The sequence below is a fragment of the Mustela putorius genome, unplaced genomic scaffold (genome assembly GCF_011764305.1).
Source record: "Mustela putorius furo isolate JIRA1106 unplaced genomic scaffold, ASM1176430v1.1 tig00003903_pilon_pilon_pilon, whole genome shotgun sequence".
NCBI lineage: Eukaryota > Metazoa > Chordata > Mammalia > Carnivora > Mustelidae > Mustela > Mustela putorius.
The window spans coordinates 2,163,005-2,187,393 of NW_025422051.1; the positions used below are offsets into that span (position 1 = coordinate 2,163,005).

Sequence of the window (24,389 nt, forward strand, 5' to 3'; positions counted from 1 at the left end):
TGGTTGGTGTTAGTGACCCTGTTTTAGGGCAGAAGCCCTCGGGGAGTGGGGATCCTGAAGGGAGGGGCAGGGATTTCTCATCTTTCTTGGCCCTGGCTTCCAGAGGCCTTTGCCTTCACCTCTGCATGAGTTCTCCCTCCCCAGAGACCAACTCTTTTTTATTTTATTTTATTTTTTAATTTATGTCTGGAAGCCTGGCTACTCTGCATTTGGGATCGGGGATGTTTGGTGGGGCGCGGTCCTTGTTCAGCGTTCTAGCAGCGCGCGCGTGCGTGCATGTGTGTGTGTGTGTGTGTGTGTGTGTGTGTGTGTGTAAAGGCTGCAGCCAAAATACCATCTGGCCAGACAGGCCCACCCACTGACTGTCTACTCTCATTCTTTCCAACCGGGAGGGATATGCCGGGGATGGGGAGGTCACACCATTGGAATGGGGAGGGAAGTCTGTGGCTTCAGTCCTACTCTCCTTCCCCACCCTCCCCCAACTGTTGCCCAGTTACCGTGGGCTTGCCCCTCCACCAGTGTGACCCAGAAACATCTACCAGAGATGTTATGTGGGTGGGTGTGAGGGGGGCGTGGGTGTGGGTGAGAGTGGGCTGAAGAGAGGATAGGTAAGTGGTTAGATGGACTGGTGGATAAGTAAGTGGAAGGTTGCATAGATCACTGACGGGGGAGGTTGGGAAATACATGGGCAGAGGGACGAATAGGTGATCAGATGAATAAATGGGTAGATGGATAGATCGGGGATGTAAGTGGACAGATGGATGGCCAGGAGAATGGATGGATGGGTGAGGAAGGGTGAAGAGTAGGTAAGTAAGTGATGGGCAGGGCTATGGATGGACAGGTGGATGGGTGCCGGAGGTACTTAAGGATAGGGTGGCAAATAGGGGGATGGGGGGAACATGCAAATGGGTGAGCGAGTGGGTGGATGGAGGGATGGGTAGAGCACTGGCTTGTGTGGGTGGGAGAATGGATGGGGAGCTGCATGGTGGACAGGTGGAGGGATGGAGAAACGGACAAATCAGGAGCGTGATTAGTGAGCAAACTGAGGCTTACGCGGGTGGGTAGATTGGTTGAAAGGGGGAAAGTTGGTCCCCCCCTTAGTGCTCGCACCACACCTTTCTTAAAAATGAGGCTTCCCCTGTACACAGTGCCCAGTGCTGCCCTTCTCACATCACTCCATTTAATGCTCCCCACAACACTATCAAGTTGGGGTAACTCCATCAGACAGCCGAGGATACAACCCAAGGCACTTGCTAAAGGACACAGCAAGTCAGAAGCAAAGCTGGGGTTCAAACTCCTCCATGGGCCAAGGCACTCGGTACCCAGTGCTCTGTGCCACCGGGGAGCAGAGTCCTCTAGAGGAGGAGGTATGAACTAAAGCTGCTGAATGCGGAAGGATGAGGCAGGCTGCCCCTCAGAGTGGGGACCCCCTGGGAGAGAACGTCGTATGCCTGTCCCCAACCTGGGTTGCCCCCATCCACACACCCCCTTACCCCTTATTTCACGTCTGAAACCAGGATGGTGCTCCAGTCCCACAACAACAGTCTTGATAGGAGCTGGGCTCTAAACCATGCACCCACCCCCCTGAAACATCTTTGGGGGCCTGGCCATCTAGAGAAATGCCCCCCCATCCGTCCCTCCATCCACCCTCTTTCCAGCCCTTCTCCAGCATGGGGGCAGGGAGGGGACACAGCGCTGCATCATTCCACATGGCACTGGGCACTGGGGCCATTAACCGGACGACTCCCCATCGATCGGATCTGCTAAGTGCTGCTGATTCAGACGGGTGGGGGTGGGGGCCCCTGGGGGCAGAGGGGGTAGGAGCTGGGCAGGAAGGAGGTGGGGAGAACTGGCAGAGCTCCCTGCCACCCCCATTTTCCAGATGACGCGACTGAGGCCCAACCAGCTTTGTAGGAGGCGGAGTCTCCCCAGGGTCCCTCTCAGGCTGTCCTAGGGGAGGGGGCTCTGGGAGCCACGAGGCCCCTCCCTGCCTCTCTCTGTAGCTCCCGGCAAGCTCAGAGGGGCGGGGAGAGAGAGCCAGAGAAGGAGGAGAACTCAGGCAGCTCTGCAGAGGGGGGCAGGAGCTCCGGTGTTTGGTACCCCCAGCCCCAACGCTGTGGCCGCTGCTGCAGCGGGGACACAGGTGAGGACGGCCATTTGGGGAGGGGGAGGGGGCCACCCACAGCGCTGTCCTTGTCCTTCCCTGCTCCAGCCCCCACTCCCTAGCCCATCCTGGGATAGTCCCCAGGGCTTCTGCTGGACCTCGTCCTTCCAGGGACCCAGCCCCCTCCTCCTGCCTGTCTGCGCTGCCTTCTCCTCTCCCAGGCCTGGCTGTGGCTGCTTCTCCTCTTCTGCCACCGCTGCTTCCACTGCCCAGCACACACCGCCAGCCCCTCGGGGTGTGGTTTCCCCAGACCAGCCCCTAACGGTGGGACACAGCTTCGCCCCGGCCTCCCCCATCCGCACACCGCCCCCCCGCAAGGCCAGCCAACCTCATCCTCCCCTGAGACACACCCAGCTCCCTTTAACATCCCACCCCACCTTCCGACCCATTTTGGGGGGACCCCCTCCTCTTATCTTAGTCTTTATCCAGCCTCTGGGTGCTCTGGGGCTGTGCCCAACTTCCAGCTGAGCCCCAAGGTGTTTCCTCAGGCCCCTTTCCTCCCCCCAGGAACTCCTGAGAGGGTGGACTAGACTTTCTCAGCAGCACCATATACCCCTCGCTCCCAGACACCTCTCAGGCTCTGAAAAATAACCTAGCCCATATCTAACCCTTCAGATGCCCTACTCCCTTCTCCAGTCCCTCTAGGGGGCCCCACCTGGCCTGCCTTCCCCAGAACTCCTGTAGAGTGTAGACACCCCCCCCACCTCAGGCTATTCTTGGCTGCTCTAGGCACTCCCAAGACACCTCGCAGCCTCTTTACAACCTTCTGGTTCTATAGCCACCTCTTCCGTGCACGAACCCCTTTCCTGGATCCATGAGGAAGCTCCAGTTCCCTAATCTTTTCCCCAGAAGTCTTGAGGGTACAGACGACCCACCTCAGTTATCTTGGCCCCTCTAGAACCCCCCCGCACCCGGACACTCTTAGCCTATTTTAAACACCTCTGATCCCACTTTCATCTCTCTGGATGTCCCAGTCCCTTCTCCACACCCACTAAGGGGTCCCAGCCCCATCTTCCCTCAGAACTCTTGAGAGTGTGGGCAACTCTCCGGTGTTTCTTGCCCCCTAGACACCCCATACATCTCCCAGGCACATGCTGACCCCTCCAGAGCCCTCTCAGTCGCTCTAAACACTCCCTAGGCTCCTTCTTGGCCCCTCCAGGCACCCTTTTTCTGCTCCTTTCCATGTCTCCTGGCTCCTCCTTGGTTGGTCCCTCAAGACATCCCCCCAGTCCCCCCTGGATCCTCTAAATGCCCCCCAAGGCCCTACCCGTCTCTCTAGTTCCTCCTGGTTCCTCTCGACCTCTGTAGACACCCCCAGTTTGCTTGTGCGAGTGGCCCAGGGCCTCTCCAAGCCTCCAGCATCCTGGAGACAGCCACACTGTCCTAAAGGCCACCCTCCCCCGCCCCGAGTCTCCGTGGGCCTGGGGCGCGGCAGGATGGCGGCCGGCGTGGCCACGTGGCTGCCCTTCGCGAGGGCCGCTGCGGTGGGCTGGTTGCCCCTGGCCCAGCAGCCCCTGCCCCCTGCGCCCGGGGTGAAGGCGTCTCGAGGGGATGAGGTTCTGGTGGTGAACGTGAGCGGCCGGCGCTTCGAGACCTGGAAGAACACTCTGGACCGCTACCCAGACACCCTGCTAGGCAGTTCGGAGAAGGAATTCTTCTATGACGCGGACTCGGGCGAGTACTTCTTCGATCGCGACCCCGACATGTTCCGGCACGTGCTGAACTTCTACCGCACAGGCCGCCTGCACTGCCCGCGGCAGGAGTGCATCCAGGCCTTCGACGAAGAGCTGGCTTTCTACGGTCTGGTGCCGGAGCTCGTGGGCGACTGCTGCCTCGAAGAGTACCGGGACCGCAAGAAAGAGAACGCCGAACGCCTGGCGGAGGACGAGGAGGCCGAGCAGGCGGGCGATGGACCTGCCCTGCCTGCCGGCAGCTCCTTGCGGCAGCGGCTCTGGCGGGCCTTCGAGAACCCGCACACGAGCACGGCGGCCCTCGTCTTCTACTACGTGACGGGCTTCTTCATCGCCGTGTCGGTCATCGCCAACGTGGTGGAGACCATCCCGTGCCGCGGCCCCGCGCGGCGGCCCCCAAGGGAGCAGCCCTGCGGCGACCGCTTCCCCCTGGCCTTTTTCTGCATGGACACGGCCTGCGTGCTCATATTCACGGGAGAGTACCTCCTGCGGCTCTTCGCCGCCCCCAGCCGGTGCCGCTTCCTGCGGAGTGTGATGAGCCTTATCGACGTGGTGGCCATCCTGCCCTACTACATCGGGCTTTTCGTGCCCAAGAACGAGGATGTCTCGGGCGCCTTTGTCACCCTGCGTGTATTCCGGGTGTTCCGCATCTTCAAGTTCTCCAGGCACTCTCAGGGCTTGCGGATTCTGGGCTACACACTCAAGAGCTGTGCCTCTGAGCTGGGCTTTCTCCTCTTTTCCCTTACCATGGCCATCATCATCTTCGCCACGGTCATGTTTTATGCTGAGAAGGGCACAAACAAGACCAACTTCACTAGCATCCCTGCGGCCTTCTGGTATACTATTGTCACCATGACCACCCTCGGGTGAGTGCAGACCCGGTGTTGGGAGCTGCCCGATCAGTTACACTCACCTTTCTCTGTAAGATCTCTTTTTTCTCGATTTGCGCTTCTGCCTGCTCTTCTCTGAAAACAAAGGGAGTTGGACTAATCTCCAAATCCCTTGCAGGTCTGACAATGCCTTCACTGTCCTGGTCAGGAGACTTGGGTTCCAAGGATTGTCTTAGCTGCACTCTTTCTGTTGACCTTGTTCTCTTTGGGCCTGTTTCCCCCACTGTGGCAAATGAGAAATGTTGATCCCTTCATCATCTAGAGGGGATTCTGTGACCTCACAGTTGTGAAAGTTCTCTGAAAGTTTCTGGTGTAGGATACCTAGGTACTGGCGCCCCACCACCTCCTTTTTCCCAGCTTGAGGACCCATGTCTCTCAAACCTCCAGAATCATCTGCCGTATGGGGTCCTACCTCTGTGACATTGTGATTCCTTGATGTTCTCCAGGTCGAGGTATTTTCAGCATTATTTTTTAGTGTCAATCCTTGCGAGGGAACAAGTTGGGATAAAGGCATCAGACAGAATCACCAACTCATGTTATTCTTAAAGACATTGTTTAGGGCACATACCATGCTCCTTCTCTAAATTTCCATTGCTGAAATTAGGTGTACAGTTGCTTGGGATCTTTTGAATGGGTGAAGTGGGCTCGCTGGGGCTTTAGCAGAGCTACAGAGAAATGGCTTTGGGGTTTCTAAGGAGTAGAAGTTAATTCTGGTTGGAGGTTCAGAATTGGATTGACATACAAATACTGAGCCCCGAGAGTGGGTTGGAAGTGGGTTCTTGAGTGCCTTTTACCCTAATGAGTCCTCACAGCAACCCTGAGAGGGTGGACAGCTGCCTGTGTCTCATAGTTGAGGACACAGTCTGAGATGACACATCACAGACCAGAAACGGCCAAGTTGGAGAGACTTTTAAATGAGTCAAAGAAATAAGGAACGGCCATCCTTGGGGGGAGGGGGACAAGAACTGAGAGAAGGCCTAGAGGCTGGGACTGCAGAGGGGAGGAGATCTCACTGGTCCCGTGTTCAGAACAAAAGTATGCTGGGCGATCTCGAGCAAGTCAGCTGTGGAACCTCCCTAAGCTTGGGTCACCCCCACCCCGACCCCGTGACACAAGTGGGTAAGATTGGCATTGCTCCATCCCCAGGGAAGAGGAGATGGCATGGAGAAAAGGGAGGAGGGAGTTTCAAGGCTCCCCCTATTTTTTCATGGGAGGAGAGTTTCAAGGCTTCTTCTGGGGTTATAAGAAGGGGTCCTACCTAGAGAAGGTAAGACAGATGGAAGCAAAACCAACAGAGCACTGTTTCCAGGACTCAGAGCCCCTCAGCTGGCTTGTGGTGCTTGGACTTTCTCCTCAGGAGACTATATTTACTGCCTCTGCCTTCCTCCTTCTCTCCTCTGTTTGGTATTAATAGATTTCCAGCTGACTCAGATGCTCGGTGTGCAACTCAGATGGGGGCAGCAGATGGTAGGGGCCGAGGGCCAATTTCTCCCTTGACCCCCACCGGTGGCCAGAGAGGTCTTTCCCCACATTTTGCAGAGTGGGAAACTGAGGCTCAGAGAGTTTCAGTGCCCGGCCAGGGTCACAGAATGTGTTGGGCTGGATGGGATGGTGTGGGAGACTGAGGGGTGTGTGGGCACTCTTCTTAACCTCGGCTTCCCTCCCCTGGCCCCAGCTATGGAGACATGGTGCCCAGCACCATTGCTGGCAAGATTTTCGGATCCATCTGCTCCCTCAGCGGTGTCCTGGTCATTGCACTGCCTGTACCGGTCATCGTGTCCAACTTCAGCCGCATCTACCACCAGAACCAGCGTGCTGACAAGCGCCGAGCACAGCAGGTAACAGCCTCTTCCCTCAGAGTACCTCCTGCTCCCCGTGCCCCAAGCCGGTCTGCTCTTGCGTCTACCCACCTGACCCTTTGTCTCCTCCCTTCTCTGTAGAAGGTGCGCTTGGCAAGGATCCGGTTGGCAAAGAGTGGTACCACCAATGCCTTCCTACAGTACAAGCAGAACGGAGGCCTTGAGGTGGGGAGGGGCCTGCCTTGGGGTTGGGGGGGAGCAGTGGTGGGAGGAGGAAGGTTCTGACCTTGTCCCTCTGCTCCGTCCACCCCAGGACAGCAGCAGTGGGGAGGAACAGGCGTTGTGTGTCCGGAACCGTTCTGCTTTCGAGCAACAACATCACCACCTCCTGCACTGTCTAGAGAAGACAACGGTGAGGCCTAAAGGCGGGGTGGGGGGGGCGACAGAAGGAGGGGCCTTCCTCTGCAGCCCAACCAGTACCCTCCCTGGGATGGGAGGCTCACTACTGATTGTGGAAATCCCACAGGGCTTCCTGGAAGAGGCCCCAGTATAGCTGAGCCTTGAGGGTGGGCAGAGGAAGGGAAGCAAGAGGTACTTCCAGTAAGGAGGGAGCGGCCTCAGCCAAGGCCAAGGGCTGGGGTTAGTTCCTGTGTGCTGCCTCATGACCTTGCCTCCCTTCCGCCCACAGTGCCATGAGTTCACAGATGAGCTAACCTTCAGCGAGGCTCTGGGTGCTGTCTCACTGGGGGGCCGCACCAGCCGCAGCACCTCCGTGTCCTCCCAGGCAGTGGGGCCTGGCAGCCTGCTGTCCTCCTGCTGTCCCCGCAGGGCCAAGCGCCGTGCCATTCGCCTTGCCAACTCCACAGCCTCAGTCAGTCGTGGCAGCATGCAGGAGCTGGACACATTGGCAGGGCTGCGGAGAAGCCCTGCCCCTCAGAGGTAAGCACCCCCACCTGCTGGCTACTCCTGGGGGAAGCTCAGAGCTGAGACTGGGTGGCAGGGTGTGCGGGGGATGGCGGTCTCAGATGTCTTGACTTCTGGCCCATCAAGCCAAGCTCAAGCCCGGACTCTTCTATGTGGGGAGCTTGGGCTTCCCTTGCCTGGAACTTGTTCTTCGTTGGTTCTTTCAGCAAACATTTATTGAGCACCTACTATATGCCAGGCACACTTTCAGGCACTTTGGAGTTCACTGTAGGAGTTTACAAGTGAGTTCATTTCAGACAGCAAAGTGAACAGACAGAGCTCCTTGACATTCTGGAATTTATATTCTAGTGGGATGAGACCGTTAATAAACAAGCACATACTCAATGAGGTGTGTTAAGTACCAAGAAGAAAAATAAACTGGGGATGGGGGACAGGGTGTAGAACGAGGTATGGAGAAGCTTTGCTGAGGTGACACCAGAAGAAGATGAGGGAGGGAGCAAACAGCCTGTGCAAAGGCCCTGAGGCAAGAATGGGTCTGCGTGTTAGAGACACAGCCAAGAAGCTCCTGTGAGAAGAGTGGAGTGAGTGAGGGGGAGAATTGTGGGAAGCCAAATCAGAAAGGAACAGGACCAGGTCATGTTAACTCTTACACTGATCATTATGAGGGTCTGGCATCGTAAGGAGTAACCATGATGGAGAACATTTTGGTATGTGTGTTCCTTATGTATGTATGCTCTGGGCAATATGTGGAACACTCTGTAGCACTTTTTATCTCATTTAATCTCCACAGTGACCCTATGAGGTAAGAAATACTGGTATTTCCATGAGTGCGCATTATGTTCTGGGCTGAGCACTTTATAGCACTTCTTATCTCATTTAATCTCCACAAGGACCCTGCGAGGTAGGCAACTCTGTTATTCCCATGCTACAGATGAAAAAGAGAAGAGGGATTTAGAGGGGCCAAGGTAAAACTGGGATTTCAACCCAGGACCACCTGACCCCAGAGCCCTCACTGGGCACTGCCATAATGGGGGATGGAGGCAAAGCATTTGGAACAGAGACCCAACAGGCACTCAGTACATGTCACGATTGCTGTAGCAAGTATTAAGAGCACCTTTTAAGAAGCTTCCACCTCCCCACCCTTATTCACAGCCGCTCAAGCCTCAATGCCAAGCCCCACGACAGCCTCGACCTGAACTGCGACAGCCGGGATTTCGTGGCTGCCATCATCAGTATCCCTACCCCTCCTGCCAACACCCCAGATGAGAGCCAACCTTCCTCCCCTGGTGGTGGCGGTGGGGCCAGCAGCAACCTCAGGAACTCCAGCCTGGGCACCCCTTGCCTCCTCCCGGAGACTGTCAAGATCTCTTCCCTGTGAGCGGTGGGTCCGCCCGTCCAGAGGGCCCTCTCGATTCTTGGGGACTCCTTTCCAAAGCCATATTTTGGGGAGGCAGGGAGGGACAGGCTTGGGGACCCCTTCTGCCCCTCCTCCCCCCACTGAGAACTATGCAATGGAGTTTGATGGAACAGCTCACCTAATGGGGAAGCAGCCAGGGAAGGGGAAACTTTCCCCACCCCCGATAGTTTGTCCTGAGGGGTGCTGAAGTGCTGGGCTTCCTCAGGCCCCCCGGCCTCCTTGCTCCAGCACACTGGGGCTGGCCTCTCTCCCCTCGCTGGTCTCCTGCATGCTTCTCCTGTTGGGCCTCTAGGGCTCCCACCTGACATCTCAGCTCTGGCCTGAGAAGGAGAGATGAGGTTCCCTCTTCTCTCTGGCTGGGCTGTGGAGGTTTGGGGGTTCAGAGAAGAGAACCTTCACCTTGGAGCTGGCCTCTAGGAGTTTTCCCCACCTTCCACTGAGCCCAACAGCTCCCTGATTCTGAAGCTTGGAATGCAACCACAGGCTTCCTGGGCTGTGGCCTCAGCAGTGACCTGCTACCCCCCACCTTGGCTCAGGGGTCAGGCTACCTCTCCCAATATACACAGATAGCACAAACACCACTCCCCTTTCCTGGCTGCTGGAAATGGGTCCCTGCAACCCCGTCCTGTGCTGGGCCCCCAGCAAACTCTAGCAATAGCAGCTGCTGCCGTGATGTTATGCAAAGGCTCTGCCCAGGCTGCTGCAGTATTTACATCTGCCCTAACCAGGGGGGCCACCTCCAACCCCTCCGCCCCCTTCTCCCCTGGTTTGCTTCCTTCTTGGGTTGGGCTGGAGTCTGGACTGGCTGAGATAAGAGCCTAGCAGCCAGTGAGAGCTGGGCTGTGTTTGGAGATCATAGATGATTCCAAGTTCTTGGGCAGGAGTCCAGAAGTGTCGGGGCTGGGGCCTGGGTTGTTCCTAAACTCTGAGAGTTGTAGGGGACAGGAGGAACTTCTTGATCTCTTCCTCCTCCTCCCCCGCAAAGCCTTTTCACATATTCCTCTCTCTTTTCCCTCTTGGGTCACCTTCCAGAACTCTGTGTCTGCTCTCAGGCTGAAATCTGGCATCATCTCAGGTTCCCTGTCCCCAGCACTGTCCCCGTGGAGCTGGTGGCTGACAAAGATGTAGTTTCCATCAGTCAATAAAACCTGAGAGGAGAGATGAGGATGAATACCTCCTGGCTCTGTGAATTTGGAGGCTGGGTCGGGCTGGGGCGGGGGGTGGAATGTTCACTGGTTTCAATTCCTTTCAACTGGAGAAGGGCAGGTTGCGGTCCAGGTTCTGGGAGGTCAGTCGTTGGTGACATGTTCTGGAAGATGGGGATCTAGGAGGAATTAAAGAGGGTGGTTTGAAGAGCTGAATCTACAGCCAGTGAGGCCGGCCAGGAAGCCCTGAGATATGGCCCTAGGACTCATCTGCTCCAGCTCTCTTACTCACAGATGGGGAAACTGAGATCTAGAGCAGCACGCATTTGGTCAGAGGAGACTTAAACCCCAGGCTTCCTGGAAGCCAATGGCTCTGAACTGATTAATTAAAAGCATCTCTCAGGGGCGCCTGGCTGGCTCAGTGAGTAGAATATGTGGCTCTTGATCTCAGGTTCCTAAATTCAAGCCCCGCATCGGGCCTAGAGCTTACTTTAAAAAAAAAAAAAAAGAAGAAGAAGAAGAACTCAATATTTTAAAAGAAGAAGAAGAAAGAAAGCATCTCTCAAGTTTGGCAGCTCACCCTTCCTTGTGGACATCCCCTGCACTGTCTCTGCTGGGCTACTGGATACACTTGGCTAGTGTGTGACTGAGCTTTGTGGAGCATCAAGAAGACAGACCTTGGATTGGGGTTGACCTGGGTTCCAAGCCCCAGGTGAGAGAGTCACTTCAACCTTCTCTTGCCTCAGGTTGCTAATCTGTAAAATAATAATCATTTATTCGCCAAATATTTATTAACCGCATACCACGTGCTAGCCCTAGGGATACAAAGATGGGCAACGTAGACATCGTCTATGATCGACAGACCTGAGCATGGAGGGCAGACAATTAAGCAATTACAGTCTAGTGTTGTGGAACTAAGATTGATGGGATTGCAGAAGCATGCAGATGGCAGGAGGACCTAATCCAGCCAACACCCAAAGAATGAGGTGGATTTAGCCAGGGAAAAGGATAAAAGTTTCAGGCAGACAGGAAAGCATGTGCAATGACCTGGAGATTAGGGGGTAAGCTCAGGGCATTCGGAGAACTGAAATTAGTTTGGTTCAGCTGGGGAGGAGAGTGTGAGGCTGTGGTAAGAGTAGGGATGTGGAGATAGGCCAGATCGCAAAAAAAGCCTTTGAAGCTATGGTACAGATTTTGGACTTTATCCTAAGTATAACGGAGACTTCTGAAGGCTTGTAGACAGAAAGAGTCATCATGAGGTTTGCATTTCAGAAGGATTGCTCTGCCTGTGGACAGTGGAGTGGATTCTAGAGAAACAGTCCTGGCGGGAGGAAGGGTGGTGAGGAGGCTCTTGCAGTGGGTGATGGTGGCTTGGACCATGTAGTGGTGGTAAGAGTTGGAGAGTTTGAGAGGTTTGAGAGGTGGAATTGACAGGACTTGGGATTGACAGGCATGTGGGAGTTGAGGAAGAGGGAGCAGACAAGGTTGACTCCTGGTTTCTGGCTTGGGCAAAGGCTGAGTGGGGGGGCACTCACTGTCAAAAGGAACATCAAAGCTGTTAGCACAGAGTACCAGGCACAGAGAAAGTACTTCGTGAAGATTAGCTACAATGATTATCCTAAATTCAATTTTAGACATGTAATGCTGGACAAATATCTAGTAGGAAATAGAGGTCAAGTGAGAGGATCATGAGAAGATTTAATATGGTAACATGCCTAGGCATTTGGCATAGTGCCCTGAACACAGTAGGCCCAGGAAACTTGAGTCCTGTCTCATGAAGTCTTCAGAGCAGAAAACACAACATGTCATTTGTAACTGACACCCTTCAAGGAAGAACTTCAACCAAGGTCAGCATCTGAAGGAACAAGGTTAGATGGCACTCAAAAGAGCTTACTAATCATCTTTCAGTCAACATGTACGGCTTGACTCCCAGGACCAGCAGCAAGCTCTCACCTCTCAAAACAACTTCTTGGTTCATAAACCCATCTGAACGCCATAACTATTCCCTGAGGCAGTCTGGGCAGGCATTATCTTTCCTATTTTCCATGGGTAACCTCAAATTTAAGACACTTAAGTGACTCGCCCAAGTTCATACAATTACTAACAGTCCATCAGGGTCTGGAACTGAGGTCTTCCTGACTCCAAACCCTGGGATCCTTTTCCTTGCACTGCCATTCAAACTAACTTATTGAGCACTTACTATGTGCCAGGCACAGCACTATACCCTTTGCAGGCATTAATCGCTGATCCTTAAATCATAATTATCATATTCTCATGTTACAGAGGATTAGAAATTGCAGATAGGGGCGCCTGGTGATTAGTCCTAAGAGCATGGGACTCGATCTCGGGGGTTGTGACTTCAAGCTCCACGCTGGGTACAACAATTACTAGAAAAATAAATAAAATCTTTTGAAAAATTGCGGATGGGGTGGATGTTAAATGACTTGCCAAAGAGCCCTCAGATAGGAGGGGCAGAGCTATGATTAGCTTGTAGCTCTCCAGCTGTTCAGTACCAGGGATTTTACCAACCCCCTTGCAAAGCACTAACTGGTGACAGCGCTGGTTCATAAACTTTTGCTCAATCCAGGTAAACTCAGCTGCTGAGGGGGGCAGGGGACGTCGGAAAGGCGTGTTGCGCTTGCGCACTAGCCACAGGGGCGGGGAGGTCAACGCGAGGGCGAGAGCACTGCGGATCCAAAGAAGGCGTGTCTGCTTCCCAAACACCCAAGGTCCCCACGGTGCACTTCTGCCCCAGGGTTGGCCGGCCCAAAGTGAGTGACAGCTTCTCTTAACCAGTCACCGCAGAACTCGGCCTGTTACCAGGGTGAAGTGACGCCCGCCTCCCCACCAGACGTGAATTTGCAGGTGGGTGGGACCGGAACTGACGCTTCAGGGGAGGGCTATGCTCTGGGAGTGTTGATATTTTCCAGTCAGTCCGGCTGCCTGCGGCCAAGTTGGAAGTCTGGCGGGGAGGCGCTTTTAAAATTGTCGTGCACGGGGCCGGCTACGCTGTCCTGTACTAGTACCCCGCCCACGAGTCAGAACCTCGGGGAGAGAAGAATGCGACGGGTCGGACAAGAATAAAGGCAAGGAACAAGAGCGCCGACTTTGACTGAAATCTGAGACAGAGAGCACGGGAGGGCGATCGCTCGCATCTGATTGGTCCGTGGGCGTCATCGAGGACCCACGCACCCACGCAGCTGCTTCGATTGGTTGGTACCCGCGATTGTTGTGGCGGCGGTGAAGATTTTGCCCACGTACTTCCGAACGAGAGGCGGGGCCGTGTCCTGGCGCGCTTGCGCAGCGCCCAGGGGCCCCACCCGGTAGTTCAAGAACCTGCGAGGGGGCGGGGCGAAGAGGTGCTTGTTTTGGTCCAGTTTCTTTTGAAGCAGCCGGCCGGAAGGAGCGAGTGTAGCAATAAACTTGTTGGACTTGGAGAGAAGACTACGACAAACCCGCTGCGGTGCCTTCATCTAGGACTTAACATCCGGGTTCTCCTGCCGCGTGACCCGCGCGCCACCGATCGTTCTCGAACCCGTGCTACAATCTCTTTATCCGGGTCCCGCCGATCCCGTCGTGCTTCGCGCACCACAGTAGCCCCCTCATCCGGGTTCTCTCCCAGCGTGCCCCGCGCCGGGTTTGCTGGGGGGTACTTGGCGGTGCCGCCATGACTATTCTCCCCAAAAAGAAGCCGCCGCCTCCCGACGCCGACCCCGCCAACGAACCGCCGCCGCCCGGGCCGCTGCCCCCGGCGCCACGCCGCGGCGGGGGTGTGGGCGTGGGCGGCGGCGGCACGGGTGTGGGGGGTGGCGACCGCGACCGTGACTCGGGCGTCGTGGGGGCCCGTTCTCGGGCCTCGCCACCGCCTCAGGGCCCGCTACCGGGGCCCCCGGGAGCGCTTCACCGCTGGGCGCTGGCCGTGCCGCCTGGCGCCGTGGCGGGTCCGCGGCCACAGCAGGCCTCTCCTCCTCCTTGCGGGGGCCCTGTTGGTCCCGGTGGCGGCCCAGGTGACGCGCTGGGTGCAGCCGCGGCGGGTGTGGGCGCGGCGGGCGTGGTGGTGGGCGTGGGCGGAGCCGTAGGCGTTGGCGGTTGCTGCTCAGGGCCGGGCCACAGCAAGCGGCGGCGTCAAGCCCCCGGGGTCGGAGCGGTTGGAGGGGGCAGTCCAGAGCGTGAGGAGGTCGGCGCGGGTTATAACAGTGAAGACGAATATGAGGCGGCTGCAGCTCGCATCGAGGCTATGGACCCCGCAACCGTTGAGCAGGTATGGGCTGGGGTAACAGGTGAGTGGGTATGGCGGGTGGGATCCCCAGCCTGGGTAGGGACTCCAGGAAGGCTGTTTGAGACCGTCCCGAGGGACCTACGTCTTCTCCCGGATTCTGGCATTCTCTGGTGGTGGGGGCCCGAGGCACACTCTTCCCCACCCCCCACCAAGGACTTGGGGGTTTAGAGTCCCCAAATAAGATGGCGGACTTAAGGATTGAGTCTATGGTCTCTTCTGGGACCGACCTAGAGCCATCGTTCGGACCCTGAGACCTCATCATGTAGGACCATTAGGTGGGATTGCCTCCTGAGAGGCAATCTTAGGACTCCAAGGGACCTTGGTTTGTGTTCTGTGCCTTGAGATTTCCTTTCCTCTGGGATAAGGGTCTAAGACTCCTCCTCCAGGGAGCACAGGTGAGGTGGAGACCTCAGGGGAATTTCGAGCGTTCCCGAGTTACCTAAATCCTTTTCAGGAGGTCTGATACCATCTGTACAGGACAACCACCCCACCCCCCACCCGGTTCCTTCTCTGGGACACAGCCCAGGACCACCCAGCAGTGGAGTCTGAGACTTTCTTAAGGGTGTTAAGCATGCCTTCAAGGGCCCGAGACTCCCTCTTCTGGAATCAAGAGCCTGATACATAATGTGTGTATATATTTATATATATCCTATTTAGAGAATGGGATCTTCTGAATTTTTCTCCAGGGAGATAAGATTTCTTTCAGGGAGAAAAGATTCTCTTCCCTTTGAGAACGAGAGCCAAAACTAACACTCAGGTGATGAGGGAGCAGGAGGCTGGCTGAGGACAAAGCAAGGCTCCGAACCTCCTCACCCCACCGAACCTGACTTAGGTTCTGGGACTTCATCACAGGGACCAGAAACTACTAAGGTCCATGAGATTCGTCCCTTTTCTAAGTGACAAGGGTCTGTGCTTCCTTTCAGTGGTCAGAGACTTCATTGGGGCCCAAGAGTCTGAATTTGAATTTCTCTGTAGGAGCTTAAGCTTCTTTTAAGTGATAGGCCTTTAGCTCTTCTCTCCCCCAACCTCCCCAGCCTGAACCTTTCTTCAAGAAAATAAGCCTCACAGTTTGGGGCACTTGAGCCCAAGGTCCCCTCTTTGTGGACAGGGGCTTACAGAGACAGGATATGAAGACTATTCCGGAAAAGGGATACCCCCCACATAGAGGTCCCAGGCAAGATGAAGTTAAGAGGTCCTTTCTCATCAGGGATTGGTATCTGAGTGTTCGCCATGGTGGGGTCTCAGACACCTCCCAATACACACAAACACAGGGATATGAGAAGGACTGAAACACACCTTGGGTACATGACAGGCCCTTACCTCCCTCCAACAGGGATCCGAGCACCCCCTATCTCAAGATCCTGAGCTTCTGCTTTTTTTTTTAAGATTATATTTATTTATTTGAGAGAGCATGAGCTGGGGTGGCAGAGGAGCAGAGGGTGAGAGAAGTAGACACTGCTGAACAGGGAGCCTGATGCGGGCCTCATGTCAGGATTCCAGGAAAACAACCTGAGCCTAAGGTAGATGCTTGACTGCGCCACCCAGATGCCTTGGGCTTGAGTTTCTTGTCAGGGATGTAAGATCCCTGTTTTGGGAGCTGTAGCCTACTACCACTCTTCAGGGAACGTGGGCAGGATGGAGTCCCAGAGATGGAGCCTGTGCCCTCCCCATGGATCTAAGTCTGCCTTCAGGGCCTGAGACCCATTGCGCAGGACACTTGAGCTTGCCCTCAAGGATGAGACCCATGCATACCTCAGTGACTGGTGTGTCTTTTAGAAATGAGGTCTGGGCTTCCTTCTCAAGGAATTTAAGGTACTCCTCAGGAACAGAAAGACTTCTTCCACCTTGGGCTCCAAGTCCCTAGGGAATAGGGTCTTGGGTCTCCCCGTAAGTTTAAACTTTCTCTTTGGTGTGTGAGACAATTCAACCCACCTTAGAATCTGAGACCTGAGTCTGCCCTGAGAGTTCTAATTGTCACCTCACTTCAGGTAGCATATATATACCCCAGTCATAGGGACCTTTTAGGGACATAAGATACTTTTTCTTGGGGACTTGAGCCTCAGACCACTCGTGAACTAAATCCTGAGAACCACCCACTACCCTTGGGACATGGGTAGGATGGGATTCTGAGGAAGAGTCTGAGCCTCTTAAGCTTCTCAGGGACAAGAGATCATCTTAGGGAGGGGCTTGAGGTCCCCCTTGGGTATGAGACTCTCCACCACCCTGCAACCAGGCAATCCTTTCTCACCAGTGAGATAGACATGAGGTCTTCTCCACTGTGTCCTGAGGCCTCCCCCATTGAACGGAAAGACCTAGGTGCTCTTCATATTCACAAGAACCCCTTACCTGAGCTCCCTGAGGCCAGGACTAGGGTCTCCCTACTTTCTAGGAGAAGGTTGCCAGGTACTGGGGATGTGGTAGCTTAGGCCTCCCCAGAAGAACTAGGAGATACTCTGAGTCTCTCCCTGACCCAGCTCTGTTTGCTTCTCATTTCCAGGATCATGGAAATGTTTTGGGCTTCCTGAATTGCTTTCATCAGGCTTTGTTCTCACCAGAGACATCCCCACTCCAGGGAAATTCTCTACCCATATTTTTCTTCCCCTTGGTTCAGTTAAATCTTTTTGTACTTTGCAGGGGCCTTGTTTTGAGCACCCTGTCGTTTCTCCCTTTCTACCCTTGAGTACTACAGGTAGAATCAATTTTCTGGGCCCACAGGGTCAGGGCCAGGAATTGTTTCTCTTCCTGGTTGGGGGGAGTCTGCCTTTTCTCCACAGAAGTGGGAGTGCTACGTCCCTGGCCCCAAGGGCTTAAGGGAAGAAAGCTGTGTGCTGCCACGGTGACTAGAAAGACCTCTCCTTATACCCCTTTCACATCACCTAGGCTCCCTCCTTCATACTTGTTTCCATAAGAACATGGAAGTGAAGGTCTGTGGCTGCATGATGTCTTCCCAATGACAGAGGAAAGGCTTTACCTGTCCTCACACTTCTTGGGACAAAAAGAGAATAAGATATTTCTGTCTCACCTCCTCCAACTTGGGACTTTTGGGGGGATGAGAAGAGGGAAGATTCTTCCTGCTGCTCCAGTCTTGGTCCTGAACTGTCACCTAGGGCATTTGTAGCCTTGGAGGCCCATTAGATCTCCTGGGAAAGAATGGAGTTGTTGAGAGGAAGCGCAGATGGTGAATCCGAGTTCTGACTACTCAGACTTCCTGTTCAGTCAGATGTTGTGACCACTGTAGGACTTTAGGAGCCCTTTTGGCACCCTGGGGTCCTGGTGCTGGGGAGGTGGTAGTATCAAGGGTTTCGTTTTCCAGGCATGGCTGTCTTACAGAATCAACCCTGTGAAAAGTGGCTTGTACGTCTCCTGAGCTTGAGGACCTCACAGAGCATTTTCAGCGGGGGATGTGCATGCTCCACTGGTGGGAGAAGCTGGACCTGGCACTGTAGCCAGGGTACCTAGGTTCCCAGAGTTCCTTCTCTGGCTCTGCTGGAGCTTTGCTGGATGAACCAGAATAGCTAGGGCTATATTCTCCAGGTCTCCGTTTCCTCATTGGTCTGGTAAGGAGCTGGTGAAGTGTTGTCTAGCTTTGGGATTTTAGGGAACTCAGGCCAAAGCCCTCTGGACCTGGAGGTGACAGAACAGTGGGTGTCTTCTTAGGAAAATCTGTATTCCTCTCTCTCTCTTTCTCTCCCTTGCCCCTTTCCTCCCTGCCTGCCATCCAAGCTTAGTGGGCAGGACAGGTGTCTGTTGAGTGTGAGGCTCAGGGTTGGCAGACTGATTTTTATGTCCAGCTGTGTTATGGTGAATAAACTTGGGGGTTGCCTGTCAGGGGGCCTACTGGATGGTGTGGAGGTAGTGTGGAAGAAATTTGGGCTTTGGAGCTGGGTGGGCCTGAGTTTAAACCCCAGGATCTCCTGCTTGGCTGTTTTATGCTTTAGGCAAACATTCAGCTTCTTTTTCTCCAAAAGACCACCCATGCCCAGGGTTATTGAGTGTATGAATACCAAACCTGGCCCACCTCAGAGTGTGGCTAATTCTTTTCTTGCATTTGCCCCAGGATCTTCTGGTTCTTCCTGGAATCCTTTTAGCAGCCGAGCTTTGGCATCTAGGAACCTGCTGATTCGTTGGGCCTGGCCTGTCAGGGTTTGAGTCCTATATCTTCAGGCACTTCCCCTATCTGGGCCTCAGTTTCTCCAGTCTTAAAATGGATGATAGGAGGGAGCTTGGACTCCTTTCTCAGAAGCTAGTTGTCATCTCTTCTTAATTCCCTGCTCCACATTCCTCTTACCCATTTTGAAAGTGGTGAGGCCCTTTGGCTTGTTGGGGGTATGCTGCAAAGTTTCAAGCACTGTTTGGCTTTTTCTCTCCTGCTAGTGCTATAGGCCTTTGGATTTGTTTAATTTTAATGGCTTTCTTGAGGTATCATTCACACACCATAGAAGTCACCAGTTTAAAGGGTACAGTTCAGTAGCTTCTAGTGTATTCACAGAGTTGTGCACCTACCACCATGATCAATTTTAGAACATTTTTTTATCACTTGCCAAGCAACCCTGCACCGTCATTATCCTCTAGTCCCGTCATCCCCTCCAGCCCTCAGCAACTACTAATCTACTTTTCGTCTTGATTGATTTGTCTATTCTGAGAGGTTCATATTAAATGGAATTGTGCAATCTGCAGTTCTTTGTATCTGGCTTCACTTGGCATATTCTTTAATAGCCTCCCATGTTGTAACATGTGTCAGTACGTAGTTTCTTGTTGTTGCAGAATAATAGAATCTTCATTTTTTAACCCACCTCCTCTCCCCTTTCCCCCTCAGTGGCCCAGCAGTAGGTTCGGGGGCCTTGCTCTTTTCCCATTTCTTTGCCCTGGAGAGCTTGTGTTGCTCCTTAGCAGTGCGCCTGTTTTTCATTGGATGGGTTGCCTGTGTTTTGCCCATGGAGCTGAGCCAGTGTTCCTGGGAGTTTTGGGGAGGGGGGTGGTCTTGGCATCAAGCTTGCTGAGGCAGAGCTGTGAAGGCCAGAATATTAAACACCTCTTGGCCCTAGGCTCTGAGAAGACATCTGCCCCAGAGCTGCTACTCCTGCTGCCATCTTCCCCTGCCCCCTCCCCTTTCAGTGGCAGCTCATTCATTGATAGGCAGGGTCAGTAGCTTCCCAGACTCGAGGGGAAATTCCAGGCCCCTGCTGACTTCATTCTCATCCTCTCCCTGGGGGGATGCTACAGAGGTGGATTCTGTGGGACTGGAACCACGCCATATTGCCTCATGGCTCCCACCAGGGAGGGCTTCAAGGGGGGTTTGTGTTCGTTTCCTGTGGCTGCTGTGACAAATTATCACAAACTGAGTGGTCTAGAACAACAGAAATTTATTCTCTCTCAGTGCTGGAAGCCAGAAGTCCAAAATCAGTTTCAGTAGGCCAAAGTCAAGGTGTTGCGGGGCTGCACTTGCTGCAGGGCTCTAGGGAGAATCCTGTACTCTTTCAGCTTCTGTAGGCTGCTGACTTTCCTTGGCTTGTGGCTGCATCACTCCATCTTCTGCCTGTTTTCACACCATCCTTCCCTGGTCATGTGTAGTCTCCTCTTCTGTGTCAGGACTTCATCTGCTGTTCTAAGGACGCTTGTGATTGCATTTAGGTCCTCCTCAGATACTCCCAAGATAATCTCCCCATCTCAAGATCCTAATTTAAATCACACAGCTGAAGACCCTTGTTCCTTACTAAGTAGCATTTGCAGGTTCCAGGAATTAGGGCCTGATTTCTTTGGGTGGTCGTCATTAGGCCTCCTACAGGAGTGTTCTTGTTTCCCTCCAAGGGAGAAGAGAACCTATTAAGTACTTTCCTACTGGGCAAAGTCCTGTAACATTTGAGTCTTTCCAGTTAACCTATTATTGGGAAGCTTGTTATTCCATTTCACAGATTGGAAAACTGTGGAGTTTTCAGAGTGGTTCATCACATGACTGATAATTGGTGGAGCTGCTTTGGAATGTAAGTCAGTTGGGTCCCACAGTCTGCTTCAACTTCTCTTGGGCCTTTGGACCAGTAGGTTGCAGAGTCTTGGATCTGGGATCCCCTGATGTCAGAGAGCTTTGCCCAGCTCCCTTGTGTAGGCTTAGGTACGTTGAGGGACTCAACCATAGGCCCAGCAGTGGGCTCGTAAGATTCGTGGTCTGGACTTGACTTTCTCAGGCCAAAGTATTGATGCAGCTTAAACTTACCAATGGAAGGGTTAGTCCCCATCCCTCTCTCCCACCAGGCTTTTCTTCCTGGATCACTTTCCTAAACGACTCTCAAGTTGGCACCTTTCCCAGAGGCTCCTGTCCAGCCAGGGGAAGGAGGAGTCTAAGCTAGAGGCTTCTGGAACTCTAAGCTCTTCCTGGAGCCCAGGACCACGGCCTCCCCACTTTCTCTCCCCAAGGGGAGAGGCAGGGTTTCAGCCAGACCCAAAGCCCTTAAGGCTGCTGGTGCCAAAGCCAGTGGGAGGACCGTGGTTTGGCCTTAGATCTAGGCCCAGATTGCCCCAGGACCAAAGCCTTACTTGCGTAAAGGGTATGCTTGGCCTTCTTCAGTTTTAAGGACAAACTGGGACTTTCCCAGGATGGGTTGCCAGGTATGTCTCCATGTTGTGGCTCGTGAGGGCCTCCCCTATTGCCTCTATAGTAGGCTCTGCTGGTGCCCAAACCCCAGCTCTTTTTGCCTTTGTCAAATGAGGATAATGCTCACTGCCACCTGGGCTGTGGTAAGAACAATTAAATGAAGTCACCTTTTGCATCAGGCATCTGGCGTGGGGCAGGCATTTGGCTAATACGAGATCATCTTTCTTCCTGGCCCCACCCTTCTTGCCTGCATAGTCCTACCCAGGACTTTAGTTGTGCCCAACTCACTGCTGAGCCTCGGGCATCCCTGGTGCTTTGTGGTAGAAGTGATTTTTAAAAAAATTAATTTATTTAGGTAATTTCTACACCCACCGTGGGGCTTGAACTCACCACCCCAAGATCAAGAGTCCCATACTTCTCTGAGCCAGCCAGGTGCCCCCAGAAGTGATTTCTTGTTAACTTACAATTAACAAGCATTTCTGGAGGTCTTCATGTTTTAATCCTTCTGTCGGGTGGCACCTCTCCTCTGGGGCCTGCCTTCATGATTGGTTAGGACCCTTCCTGTGTGTTTCATAGCACCGTGTTCAGCTCTTTCACTGCCCTGCTTACACTTTTGTGTATTGGCGTTCCCTGTTTCTCCATCCCCCTGCCCAGCAGTTTGTGAGCTTATGGAGGGTAGAAACCAAGTCAGATCATTTCTCTGTCCTTGCTGCCAGGTTTACTACAGTCAGGGTCTGATTTGGCAGCTACTTACTGGTAGGTTGACCCTTGTTGGAGGAGTAAGTAGGAGCCCCCTCTCCTCTTTGATCCCCTTCCCCCTCAATCTCCTTTTCCCCTGCACTTGAGGGCAGGAGGTTACTATGTGCCCTTCTTTGGAACTTCTCTTTCTGCCCAGTGTGGGCCTGTAGTCATAGTTGTGCTTCCCTGCTGGTGATCCCGGCTGGGGCAGGTACCATGGTGTTGGGAGATGGCTGTCCCTGCAGGGCAGGGATGCACTGGGGGAAACTGGCTGAAGTGCACTAGTCCACAGCCTCTGGGGTGGGAGAGGAACATGCTGGAGAGTTCTACACAAACAAGAGTCTCCATGCTGTCCATGGAAGCCCATTAAGGGCTTCCGCTTCCAAGTGCCTTTGTCATCTCTGGCAAGCCAGCCACACCTCCCTAATGGTGGGGCTGCTGGGCATTCCCTCATCACCCCCCTCTTCACCCCTTTCTGTCCAGCCACTCCCATGGGACTTGCTGAGAGCCTCTCAGTTGTATGTGGTCTCTGTGCCAGTCAGTCTTGCCCATTCTTTGGCCGAGGACCTGTTAATTTAACAAGCCTTTTCAGGCCCTGAAGCTCCTTTGAGCTTCTTGACAGCTCTGTCAGGTAGATCATGTATCTTGTCATTTGATAGGAAACTGAGGCTTGGAGAGTTCTGGTAGTCCATCTGAAATCACACAGCAAGTGAATGACAGGGCTGGGTATTGGAAAACACTGTTTTGGTATTGGAATGCAGAGCCTCTGAACCTTGTACTTCTACTCTGCTGGGATTTTTGCACACCTGAGCTGGGGAAATGTGGCCTGCAGAGAAGTGATCCCCTCTGTCTAGTCAGAGTTAGCCCGGATCCTCCAAATCCTTGGGCAGGTTGTGTCCCAAAGGAGCAAGTTTGGGATTCCTGGTCCTTAGCCTAGATGCTCTTGAAGGCTGGCTTCTTGTGGCCAGCAGAGGGCGTGAAAGGCCTGGGAAAGGTCTGCTGCTTCTGGTTTTGTTTTGAAATAGAAAACATGTTTTCAGTGACAAGTGGATATCGTTTCTTTTAATCGACTTAATTTTTTAGAGCAGTTTGAGGTTCGCAGCAAACCTGAACAAGAGTTTGAACAGGGAGTTCCCACAAACCCCCTCCGCTCACACGTGTGTGCATAGTCTCCCCCATTATTAACAGCCCCCGACCAGAGTGGTGCATTTGTTCCAGTCAGTGGACCATGTAGGACACATAATCACCCAGAGCCCACAGTTCACAGTAGGGTTCGCTCTTGGCATTGTATGTTCTGTGGGTTTGGACTAATGTATAAGGACCCATAACCACCGTTAAGGTACCATACAGAGTAGTTTCACTGGCCTAAATGTCCTCTTTTCTGCTTATTCGTCTCCATTATTTTTTTAAGTCTGAAGATACGTGTTTGTACGGGCTCACTCAACCTGGAGCTTTGGGGTCAGATGTGCTTTGGAATTTAGGGAAATTTCAGAGTTTAGAAAAATCACCTGGTATGTATACTATGTGTTATGTGACACCTCTGGTGGGGTCAGTGGTAGTACCTCATAACCAAACTGCTGACTGTTTCTGTGTGGAAGTGTTTGAACATTCACCTCCAAGTGGGAGAAATAGGTTCTCGCCGGCTCAGGTCAGGTTAGGATGGCAGATGAGTTAGAGGAAGACTTTGGTTTTCAAAGCTTTTTGAGTTTTGGAGTTTTGGACAAGGGATTGCATGCTTCTCATGAAAAAGGTGAGATAAAAATCACCTGTAATACCAGCTTTTAGGGATATTTTGTTGTATGGTCTTTGCAACTTCCATGTGTTTGTATGCACATAGATATATATGTGAAATATGTCCAGTTATAAGTGAGATCATACAGTGTATGCATTTTTCCTTATGCGATACATCTTGACATTCCCTAGCTATATGTAGGGCTTGGGATCTAGGCTGTAACCAGTTACTCCCTTCTCAACATCTTCCCTACCTTAAGTGGTTAGAGGGTCCCCAGGTGAACTGGTGAAACTCCTTAAGATAGAGCAAGGTCCATCCCCACCCAACCCCTATCTCCCACCCCCTCCTCCCCACCCCACCCCACCTCATACCACCCTGCCTCTGGGTACTTGCCAGGTCTGGGCTGCTGGCTTCCTGTAGGGGCCCACTGTTGGATTCCCAACATGGTCAGCAGGGGCAGTCAGAAAACAGATGAGACCCTTCTGGAATCCAGTCTTCTGCTTACACAATGACTAGTTTCCTAAAAGAAAGGGTATCCTCCTCCTCCTCCACGTGCATGGAGTGTCAATCAGGGCTGTGGACTTGACCCTGCCCAGTGTCCTCTCAGCCAGTTAGCTGGGCCCTTCAGGAACTGGAGGGCAGGGCCCTGGGGTGGGGGTACAGGCCTTTCCTGTTGTTGACCCCCACCTTTTCCCTCCAGCAGGAGCACTGGTTTGAAAAGGCCCTGAGAGACAAGAAGGGCTTCATCATCAAGCAGATGAAGGAGGACGGCGCCTGTCTCTTCCGGGCTGTAGGTGAGTCTGTGTCTCAGCCTTCAAGGGCCTAGGGCTGCCCCTGAGCTGTTTCTAGTGTTTAGGAGTAACCCCTGAGACAGGGTTGGGGCTTGAATGTACTGGTGTTTCAGGGACTCCAGACCCCAGCTTCAAGTCAGCATCTGGCCTCTATCCTTTGGTCATGAGGTAGTGCGGAGATGTGAAAGTGATAATAACAACAATAATGGTGATAAAAATAATGTTACTTA

General features: G+C 53.5%; 2 protein-coding genes across 6 annotated transcripts in view; both read left to right on the forward strand.

Annotated features, from left to right (window-relative positions):
- The first annotated feature begins 150 nt into the window (after positions 1 to 150).
- On the forward strand, positions 151 to 10,142 carry KCND1 (potassium voltage-gated channel subfamily D member 1). 3 transcript variants are annotated; one of them, XM_004755058.3, is made up of 7 exons: positions 151 to 4,721; positions 6,421 to 6,583; positions 6,686 to 6,769; positions 6,858 to 6,956; positions 7,233 to 7,483; positions 8,621 to 8,849; positions 9,918 to 10,079. In XM_004755058.3, the coding sequence occupies exons 1-6, from the start codon at positions 3,601 to 3,603 to the stop codon at positions 8,844 to 8,846; spliced, it is 1,944 nt and encodes a 647-aa protein (XP_004755115.1). In that variant the 5' UTR covers positions 151 to 3,600; the 3' UTR covers positions 8,847 to 8,849; positions 9,918 to 10,079. The 3 variants fall into 3 exon arrangements, with proteins under 3 accessions (XP_004755115.1, XP_004755113.1, XP_004755114.1); XM_004755056.3 differs by having other exon boundaries at positions 8,621 to 8,842; XM_004755057.3 differs by having other exon boundaries at positions 8,621 to 10,142.
- A 2,785-nt stretch (positions 10,143 to 12,927) lies between these two features.
- Positions 12,928 to 24,389, forward strand: part of OTUD5 (OTU deubiquitinase 5) — a 28,554-nt gene continuing 17,092 nt past the window's right edge. Inside the window, exons 1-2 of one of the 3 annotated variants that reach the window (XM_013057529.2) lie at positions 12,928 to 14,291; positions 24,072 to 24,162. In XM_013057529.2, coding sequence (XP_012912983.1) covers positions 13,698 to 14,291; positions 24,072 to 24,162 — 685 coding nt within the window. In that variant the 5' untranslated portion in view covers positions 12,928 to 13,697. Of the gene's footprint in view, positions 14,292 to 24,068; positions 24,163 to 24,389 lie in introns of all 3 variants that reach the window. The other 2 variants (XM_013057528.2, XM_004755053.3) reach the window with 2 other exon arrangements.